The sequence below is a fragment of the Arachis hypogaea genome, chromosome 18 (genome assembly GCF_003086295.3).
Source record: "Arachis hypogaea cultivar Tifrunner chromosome 18, arahy.Tifrunner.gnm2.J5K5, whole genome shotgun sequence".
In the NCBI taxonomy this organism is placed as follows: domain Eukaryota; kingdom Viridiplantae; phylum Streptophyta; class Magnoliopsida; order Fabales; family Fabaceae; genus Arachis; species Arachis hypogaea.
The window spans coordinates 190,539-200,626 of NC_092053.1; the positions used below are offsets into that span (position 1 = coordinate 190,539).

The window sequence follows — 10,088 nt, forward strand, 5'->3', positions numbered from 1 at the left end:
GTTATAATTTATAGCAAATTCTGAAAACTAAATCTGTCAAACTATTATTAAACAATCAGACTTAGAAATTCAATCGATATTTAACTTGAGTTGAATTAAATATAATAAAATATTAAAAAATTTATTTTTTATATTTTATTATTTTAAACCAGTTAATTACTAAAACATGAACTAATTCGATAGATTAATCAATTTTTTGACTGATTTTTTTTTATTTTTTAACCGATTCGTTATCAATTGATTTTTTTTGTTTTAATCTGACTATCTATGCTCAATTTTTAATTAATCTAATTTAACCAGCCGATTCATGATTTATATCATAATCCAAAATGGCATAATAATTATTAAAGGTAGAATACAGTGACAAGGGAAGTGTTCTTGAAAAGGATATTATTTTAATGGAAGAGAAAATTTGTGTATATTTGATATGTAAATTTAGATATTTAATTAATTATATTCCAACTCCTAGTGACTCTAGTACTGTACTAGGATGCTATATTCTTTCTGTGGGTCCAATGCTTGAACTTTTGGTGTTACGTGGCAACATGGCCTTTTCAGCTTTCTTTTCCATTACATGACCACTGATTCTGAATTGGTTCATTCCTCCGCTTTGCACCACACACACATCTTTCTACTTTCTAGTTTCTACGGTCCACACCGCCTTGCTTCCTCTCCCCATTTCAGTGTATTACTTTCCAGTTGACAGTTGCTGCATTTCTTTCTGCTTTTGCAACCAAAAGAAAGAGACAAAATACTCAGTTTCAGTGGTTCCAAATGAAAGTTTATATATAAAATCATGTTATTTTAGGTTTGTTTCATTGGTTAATAAAGTCATAGTATAAATTATATACAGAATCATAATTAGGAACTTAATCAATATAGAATAACATGGATGTTGGTTAGGATAACATGTATATAAGTTATCATCTAAAATAACAATAATAAATTAAAAAATGTATATATACAAGTAGGTATTTAACATTAAACTGAACCGAGTCATTCTCTTAACATAAACTTTAAGAGTATGTTTGTTTTATTACGGATAAATTTTATGAACATCAAACTTATCAATAAAAATTGAACACGTTTTTACTTCCAAAGAGGAGTTTTTAGATATATTAAAGAAAGATTGAAGAATATTGGGCAAAGTTGACATATTTTTGTTGAATTAAAAAAATAAAATAAAATAAAAACAGGGGAACGAAAAACAAGACAATATATAGGGGGAAGGGAGTGCAAATTAAAGCACAAAAAACGACAGGTTTATAATGACATAGGATTACGAATAGAAGAGAAGAGAGAGTAAAAGACATATCGGCGGTGAGCTCAGTTCTGATTTCTGAAGGAAAGGAAGGAGAAAAAAGTTGGTATTTTGAGCGGTGTTGATATTCTGACAACTTAGGCAGACACATAATTAGACATTGGTTAATGTTAATTTGAATCTGGAATTGGGTGGTTTCAGGTTGAGAGGATCAGTGTTAGTAAGAGAACATGGTTGGCAGGGGTGGTTCGGGGACTGGCTCTGGGTGTGGCTCTGGCTCTGGCTCTGGCTCTGGGTCTGTGCAGCCACAATTCATTGCGAGCACTGGCTCCAATACGAATACGCCCCTCATTGACAACTCAGATGTTGATCAAGTTGTTGTGCCTGATGTCAGTTTCCCTCTTCTCCATTTATCTCCCTCTCCTTTTACTTGCACACGCCATTACTAAATTATGTTTCTTTTCTTGCATTTGTAGACCAGAAGCTGGAAAAATCTATTTTCTTACATGGGGCCTGGCTTTCTTGTTTCCATTGCATACATAGACCCGGGAAACTGTAAGATCATTATTCATCATTTTCTCTAGTACAGTAATAAATTGCAAACGTAATTAATATGATTATCCATTTCTCCAAACAAATTCGCAGTTGAGACAGATCTTCAGTCGGGGGCTCAACATAAATACGAGGTGTGTATTCTTGTAATGCCAAACCAATAATGCTCAGCTCAATAGTTCCTTCATTTCCTTTTCACATTTGTTTTATCAGCTACTTTGGATCATATTGGTGGCATCCTGCGCTGCTCTATTAATTCAATCCATGGCAGCCAATCTTGGGGTCGTCACTGGTACTTAAATCAATTTCATTTTGTAGATACTTTTCAAGTACGCAAGCAACTAGCAATAATTTTCTTTTGTTTTTTGTTTACTCTCTACTGCTTGCAGGAAAGCACTTAGCAGAGCATTGTAGAAATGAATATGCTTGGGCTACCAACTTTATTCTTTGGTTTATTGCTGAAATTGCCATAGTCGCCTGTGACATTCCTGAAGGTATGCAGATTCATCTAGCAATTTTCTTTTATCTCATTTATTTGTTTAATTACCATGTTTTATAGGATACAACAAAGTCCATGACTTTAAAACATGCACAACCACCAACATAAAAGATAGATCCATGATTGGCAACCATATATTTCCATGTTTTGAAATCTTGATCTCTCACTCTACATGTGCAGTAATTGGGACAGCCTTTGCATTGAACATGCTTTTCAGCATACCTGTTTGGATTGGTGTTCTTCTGACAGGACTCAGTACATTGATCCTCTTAGCTTTGCAGCAATATGGGGTAGTTTTCTGTGTTCCATTCTTATCTGCTATTATACGACAGGGAATTTTTTGTATCCTGAACAAATTTATGGTCGTCATTGCATGTTATATTAGGTACTATCTATCTATATAACAACAATATGAGCCCGTTTCTGTGTTGTTATTGAAACAGGTTAGAAAACTTGAATTCTTGATTGCATTTCTAGTATTTACAATTGCTGCATGCTTTTTTGCTGAGCTTGGATATGCAAAACCTGTTGCTAAAGAAGTTCTGAAGGGTCTTTTTGTGCCAGAACTAAAAGGAAGCGGTGCTACTGGTCTTGCGATTTCACTCCTAGGGGCTATGGTTATGCCGTGCGTTCTCCCTGTCTTCTACAGCCATTTGATTTTTCTTTCTTTTTTAAATGTATTCTCAAGCTTTGTTTCTTTGTGAATTTGCTCCAGTCACAATCTCTTCCTGCACTCAGCTCTGGTACTTTCTAGGAAAATACCACGATCAGTTCGGGGAATCAAAGTAAATATCTATTATAGAATCTCAGTTTATGCAGATAAATGATCGTGAATGCACAACTCTGTTGTCTGAATACAATTATCTGATTATGAAATATTCTGTTAAAGCAATATATTATGTCTTATTTAACATTTATATTTTGACAGGAGGCCTGTAGATTTTACTTGATAGAAAGTGCCTTTGCTCTTATGGTTGCCTTCCTCATAAACGTTTCTGTTATCTCTGTGAGCGGTGCTGTTTGCAATTCTTCAAATTTGAATGCAGAAGATCAGAGGAACTGTCAGGATTTGGATCTGAACAAAGCCTCCTTTCTACTTAGAGTGCGTCAAACCTGTCTATGTTTGTGTTACCTTTTGTCTACTGTTTTGTTTACTAGCATATGCTACAACAATTTGTTAATCTTTAAAGTTGGTAAGGTTGCTCATAATACTATAAATGACAATTACTGACATTACCACAATTCAGAATGTGTTGGGCAAATGGAGTTCCAAGCTGTTTGGAGTAGCTTTACTTGCATCAGGCCAAAGTTCTACTATAACAGGAACATATGCAGGGCAGTATGTCATGCAGGTAAGACTGCTTTTATTATGGTTCTCCTAATGGTCTTTTGTGTTAACAAATATTTTAGCTTTCCTGAGATTCACTTACATGATGACAAGCACTTTGAGGAGTTAGTTATCTTGGGTTGTTTCCAATTTCAGGGATTTCTTGATTTGCGACTAGAGCCATGGGTTCGGAATATGCTAACTCGTTGTTTAGCCATAGTTCCTAGTTTGATTGTTGCGGTCATTGGTGGCTCTGCTGGGGCTGGCAAGCTCATAATAATTGCATCAGTAAGATGTCTTCCTTCCTTGTGGTATATATTTATTGGTCTCTCTCTGCTATAGCTGGTACTGACGTCCCTCTTTGTCTACATTCTGATCAGATGATCTTATCATTTGAGCTTCCTTTTGCTTTAATTCCACTCCTCAAGTTCACAAGCAGCAAAACCAAGATGGGAGAGCATGTCAACTCTATCATGGTAAAGAGTTTGAATTCCATGTGATTGCATGGCATATGCTAGCCTTAATATCTTCCACTGGCCACAAGTTTTCTAATGTAAGTTTTGCTTTTGATTCTTGTTCAATTGCAGATTTCAGCCGTTACTTGGATAATTGGTTCCCTAATTATGGCCATTAATATATATTATCTATTGACTGGCTTTGTGAAGCTGCTTCTCCACAGTCATGTTCAAGTTGTGGCCAAGGTGTTTTTGGGCATACTAGGGTTTTCAGGCATGGCTGTATATTTGGCTGGAATAGTATATCTGGTACTTCGCAAAAATAACAAGGCTACAAGCCTTTTGACACTAACAGCACCGGAAATCCGGCAAACAGCAAATGAACAAGGCAATGCCTCTATCCATTCTCTCTCAAGAGAAGACATAGTAAGCATGCAATTGCCTCAAAGAACTAGTCCTGTTGATCTTGACTGACTCCACAATTACATGGGTTTAATTTGGTTTGAGGGGGTATATATGCATAAGGATTCCAATTCCAATTTGGAAAATAAATATGCAAAAAGATAAAGATCTCTTTAGTGTTTAGGTTTCTGTATGAGGTCACTTGGTTGGAATTGCTAAGCTTGAAGCTGCTGATTTTCATGTGCAAATTCCAAACTTTGTTCCCTTTGCTGCCTTAGTTGACCAATGAAATTATGTTAAAAAATCAGCGAGCATCTCATATTGCATCGTGATTAGCCTGTACAGTCAGGGTTATCTTATTTTTAACTTTCTTTGGACTTTTAAATAATATTTAAAAGGGCTAAAAATCTTCTCCCATATCTTGGGGCACTGATACGATGTCACTGCTGATTTTTCACAATTATGAAAGGCGTGGTTATTATACAAGAGAAAGTAACGGATACTATACTATTATTCATTATAAAACCATTCATTAGGTTCAGAGAATGCAACACATGATGCATTTCATGTTTTTTTACAACATCCAAATAAGGCCTTCTGATATTGTAGTAGAATATATATTCCACGGAAAACGAGATTTCTAAAAGCTGCATCTTCTCGTCCTTAATTAATTTTGTTTTAGAAAAAATTAAATTGCATCGAAAGATGGTAGCAGGTACTAGTAGCTGTAGCTGATTTATTTTTTAACTTGAACAGAATCTTGTTCCTTATTGGGAATAGGAAGGTGGCCCTTCTCCTGTAGGCTCTTAACCGTTTCATATAGACACTGACTCACTGGAGTGAATTCTAATCCCAAATCCTTCAGCTTTTGGTTAGAGAAGGTGTAGGGCTTTGCTCTTGGATTCTTTTCGTCGGAACACCTGCACGTGCAAAATATGGAGTTAGTTCGGAGTTTCTGAAAGTGAAAGGCATTCTCAAAGTCAGCACAAATTTGTTTGGACGAAAATCTTCCTTCTACTTTAAACACGTGACGCGTGCCTGACTAAACATAAAATTTGAGCGTTTGGTAAGGATCCAGCATGGCCTTTCATTAATGGAACACGGTAGGTATGGGGACTGGGTGCGCCAACATGAACCAATTATTAGGAATCTGACGGGGACATGGGGGTTGGTGAGAAATCGACCATTGAAAAGTTCTAAGGCTTAGGCTATGGATAATTACTCTTGAGTCTATCCTTTTTTGGGTAGAAAATAGGGATCGGGTTAACAAGTCAAAGTTGGTATACCTACTGCTGGCAGCAGCTTTCGCGTAGGGTAACATTTTTTAATTCAAAATTCGAAATCAAGAGATTGTAACCTTTCACTGACTATGTTTTTGTATGGACTAACACTAATATCATTCCCGGCGTGATACCACTTAGGCGTTGTTATTATACATTATTAAGGGCACCAATGACTAAAATAGTGTAATTTTTGTAAGTGAAGTATTTCTAGTTAGAATACACTGAAACATGGAAGCTGACGTGCCTAAACATTTATATATTTGAAGGCCTATGTCATTGTCCAACAACTCTGATGGGCCTGTGAGGTGGTGGTTGCCACAACATGACAACAACTCGAGAATATGCAGAGAGAATAAATTAGTACTTACTTGGTGGGAACAGGGTAGTCGGGGAAATGCTTGGCAAGAATTTGAACGAGGTCGCCGCGGTGGAGGGAACTTTCGAGGCAGAGGTATCGACCGGAAGCAGAAGGGGTCTCGTAGACAAGTATGTGAGCTAATGCGACATCCCTGACATGGACATAGGCCTGAGTGGCATTGGCATAAGTTTTGGCGGAGCCAGTGAGGTACTTGAGGATGTGAATTGTACTTGCATTTATGGTTGGCTGCAGCAACGGTCCAAGTACCAACACTGGGTTCACCACAACCAAGTCCACCCCTTTCTCCTTTGCCTCTTCCCATGCTGCTTTTTCTGCCACTGCCTTTCCATAGCAATACCAGTTCTGCCCCAATTCAACATCAAACCCCACTTTACTACTTTATTATTATCATCATTAAAAAAGACCAACAAAGCAACCTTACCTTGGTGTTCTTGCAATACTCTAGATCACTCCAACACGATTCATCCACCACCTCGTCCATGCTCCTCGCTGGGTCCATATACACTGCGCCAATTGATGAAGTGAAGACCACGCGTCTCACTTTAGCTTCCGCAGCTGCTATAATCACATTCTTGGCTCCATTTACCGCCGGCTCCACCATTTCCTCCTGCATTTAATTTAAATATAAAGCACGCCCAGTCGTCCACTTGTTGAGATTAATTATTAATTTAAAGAAAGAAAGAAAGAAAAGAAGAAGGTACTGACGGGGTTGTCAGTGACGGGAGAAGCAGTGTGAAAGACACCATGGCAACCGTGAATGACGGCCCTAACAGAGTCAAGGTCAAGGAGATCGACCTTGTGAAGAGTGAGCCTCTCCGCCGCTCCTTCCAACTGCATCAAGTGTCCATTCTTCGGATCATCTGCCAGTCAAGGAGCCATTAATATTTCTCGTAATTAAGACGGTGAAATAAACATATAATTGAGGATGCATGCCTGGGTTACGCAGGGTTCCTTTGACAGAGTAACCTCTTTCAAGGAGGAGTTTGACCATCCAAGAGGCGATGAAACCTCCGGCGCCGGTTACACATATGGTTTGCCCAACACCACCGGCAGGCATCTTCTTCGTTGCTTTAATTTTATTCCTTAGCTTCTGGGAGAGACAGAGAGAGATGATGATATGATGCTGATGTCCAACAACACCTAATGCCCACTATGGATAGTTGGATACTGCTTTTATAGAAAAATAATTCCCTCCCATCACACTCACGACTCTCACCACCGCATTCACCTACCACCCTCAAATTATATTATATTTTCTTTCTTTAAATAACTCTTCCTTATTATTACGAGTACTTTTTAATTAGGAAAAATCTAGGAGCAGCAATTTTATTGTATTTTGAACAGCATGTGACTAGTAGAAAAAGGTGAGTCATTGGATAAAATTTCACACCAATCTCACACCATCAAATCATCATTGATGACTAGTTAATGACTACCAATCATAAATGTTGCTGGCCCTGCTCAATTAATTATTTAAGAAAAAAATATATAAGTAGGTAATGAAAATATTAAACAATCGTGTAAATGGTTATTCTAATATTAAAATTTATGTGAGTAATTTAGAAATGTAGTGTATTTTATTTAAAGAGAGCTACTCAAATGAATATGCAAAAAATATCTTTTTATGAAAATACTTTGTATAAAAGTGTGATTTATTGATTTGACCACACTTCAAATAAAAGCAACACTTTTATAACATATTAAAATCTAACCTTACAATCCATTATCTAAGGGTCAAAAAAAAAAAAAATTATCACATGAAGACAATTATAATATCTTCATGGGAGTACCCACCTTATTTAAATTGGGTCAATTTTAGAATTCATTGTTCATGTTGTTCAAAAAAATTATTGGTTACTTAGTATAATTTTTTAAAAATTGATAAGAACATATGTATTTTAAAAGCAAAAACAAGATTACATAATCAATAAATTTTTTTATTTTTTATTAATATTTATTAATTTCAAATTTTAAATTTTAATAATATAAAAATAAAATATTAAATAATATTAATAAAAAGTGTTACACAAATAATATTTTTCTAAAAGCAATACTCCTATTTGGTAAGTGTTTAAATTATCTCTATTTGTGTTTAGATACACGGACGGCCTTTACTATAAGTTTAACAATGGTAAAACATAGAATACATGTTTTGTCATTAACAATTGTTAAAAATTTTAAAATTATTTTTAAATTTTATTTTATTTTAATTTTATTCAAAAAAAATTTATTTATATTAAATATATCTCTAACAATTAAATTTTAAAAAATTTAAAACTAATCTAATAATAGATGAAAATTATGTTAGATTTGCGAGCTGATCTTATGAAATTATTATTGAATTTATCTTAAATTTTTTTGAAAAATTACTTACTAAGAATATATTTGATACAAATCGTAAACTTTTGAAATAAAATTAAAACAAAATAATTTTTAAATTTATAAAACTTCAAGAATAAAAAATATATTTTATCTAAAATTCAAAATATCTTTCTCGGATATTTACTTTTTTTTTTCTTTAAGAGTAATGTCATATCTAATTATGGAATTTAGATCCTTTAAATTTTAAATTTTATTTTAGAGGGTAAAATGTAATTTTTTACTATTTATTTTATAGATGACACCAAGAAAAAATATAAAATAGAAACTGTTAAAGTCAAGGGTGAGACATCTCAATTTATCTTTTAAAATAAAAATTCAAAATTTAGAACATCCAAATTTCTAATTATGTTATTTTATATGGTATTTTGCCAATTTCTATACATGTATTATGTATATACAACAAACTGCGTGTTCAGAGGGGAGATAACATTCATAGTTTCCAACTAAAATTAGCGCAAAATCCGTTTTGCAGATACTGCGTGTGTTGTTGCCATTCATTGAATTCTTACCATCCTCATGTGACTTACCCAAAAGAGAAAGAGAGAAGGAAAGAGGAAAAACAGAAAGAAACGGGGGGAGGTAGTGAATCTTACAACTTATCGGACTCCATAGTTTTTACAAGCTACTGAGTCTAAAAGGTAGCTCAATCCAAAGTCAGTGGAAACTGGTAAGATTTAATAGCAGTACTTTGTAGAATAGTTAAATAATCAGTTAATCATCAGATATTCACATGTAACAAAAACAGTAAGTGATCTCATACAAAATGTCATTTGAGTGACTGACTCACTCGCCAATTTAGTTATAGGCAATTTTATAGTGCCTTTTATTTGGTGTCTAATTTTTGCCTAAATTATCTTTAATAGTAATTTTAAAATATTTAAAATTTTTTAATTTTTATATTTTTAAATTTAAAATTAATTATTTTACCTATTTTAGTAATTAAACAATACCTTTTAGACACCATAGTAAATACCTTTAGTTATTTATCTTCTGCCTTTGACATTAAGTTGGTGGGTGAAAATAATTCAAATTCCAAATTCTAACTGGTCACTGGTTAGCCAAAAAAAAAAAAGTATAGGGATATCATTCTTATTAAAATTTAGTCAATACTTAATTATTAATATAAAAGTGAATAATTTTATATTATTAGATGTAATTTTATACCATTAATAAAATTTAAAAATATTTGTAATAGTTAATTAATAACTACAATTCACAAAATCTAATGATTTCTAGCATTCTTAAGCCAAAAATCATCCCAACTACTCCCATGGTCTGTGGTTCTTTTTTTTTTAAGTGTAGAATCAAAGGGTTGGTGAGTATATTTTTTATTTTTCTATGTCTGGTTGGTGAGTAATTGATTGGACTTCTTATTTTCTACTACTCGTATATTCCATGTGTCGTCACTCGTCAGCCATCGCCAATATTGGTCTTCTCAGATGTGCTGTGCTAATTCCACAAACCATTTATATTATATTATCCACTTTCACGTTTTAAAATAGAAGTTTCTTTACTTAACAAATTAAAAGGAAGAAGGGGAATATAACC

The 10,088-nt window shown here is 34.1% G+C and overlaps 2 protein-coding genes across 3 annotated transcripts; one reads left to right on the plus strand and one right to left on the minus strand.

The window, feature by feature from the left end:
- Positions 1-602: 602 nt before the first annotated feature.
- Positions 603-4,979, plus strand: LOC112773194 (metal transporter Nramp1). Of its 2 annotated transcripts, XM_025818257.3 has the most exons (14): positions 603-1,363; positions 1,463-1,650; positions 1,738-1,816; positions 1,907-1,947; positions 2,027-2,105; positions 2,203-2,307; positions 2,493-2,602; positions 2,756-2,937; positions 3,028-3,097; positions 3,241-3,414; positions 3,560-3,664; positions 3,796-3,927; positions 4,020-4,115; positions 4,227-4,979. In XM_025818257.3, exons 2-14 carry the CDS (start codon positions 1,492-1,494, stop codon positions 4,566-4,568), a joined length of 1,674 nt encoding a protein of 557 aa, XP_025674042.1. In that variant the 5' UTR covers positions 603-1,363; positions 1,463-1,491; the 3' UTR covers positions 4,569-4,979. The 2 variants fall into 2 exon arrangements, with proteins under 2 accessions (XP_025674042.1, XP_025674043.1); XM_025818258.3 differs by having other exon boundaries at positions 709-1,650.
- A 10-nt stretch (positions 4,980-4,989) lies between these two features.
- Positions 4,990-7,399, minus strand: LOC112773195 (cinnamoyl-CoA reductase 1). Its single transcript, XM_025818259.3, has 5 exons — positions 7,092-7,399; positions 6,864-7,018; positions 6,580-6,765; positions 6,148-6,500; positions 4,990-5,416 (listed from the first exon to the last, which is right to left on the minus strand). The coding sequence occupies exons 1-5, from the start codon at positions 7,213-7,215 to the stop codon at positions 5,233-5,235; spliced, it is 1,002 nt and encodes a 333-aa protein (XP_025674044.1). The 5' UTR covers positions 7,216-7,399; the 3' UTR covers positions 4,990-5,232.
- Between the last annotated feature and the right edge of the window lie 2,689 nt (positions 7,400-10,088).

Bases quoted from the DNA above. Each gene is read 5' to 3' on its own strand.
- LOC112773195 (XM_025818259.3), bottom strand. From the start codon at position 7,215: ATGCCTGCCGGTGGTGTTGGGCAAACCATATGTGTAACCGGCGCCGGA. The intron at 7,019-7,091 runs GCATGCATCCTC...CTTGACTGGCAG, and splicing joins AGGAACCCTGCGTAACCCAG to ATGATCCGAAGAATGGACAC. The intron at 6,766-6,863 runs GTCAGTACCTTC...AATTAAATGCAG, and splicing joins CTCCCGTCACTGACAACCCC to GAGGAAATGGTGGAGCCGGC.
- LOC112773194 (XM_025818257.3), top strand. From the start codon at position 1,492: ATGGTTGGCAGGGGTGGTTCGGGGACTGGCTCTGGGTGTGGCTCTGGC. The intron at 2,308-2,492 runs GTATGCAGATTC...CTACATGTGCAG, and splicing joins CGCCTGTGACATTCCTGAAG to TAATTGGGACAGCCTTTGCA. The intron at 2,603-2,755 runs GTAGTTTTCTGT...TTATTGAAACAG, and splicing joins TAGCTTTGCAGCAATATGGG to GTTAGAAAACTTGAATTCTT.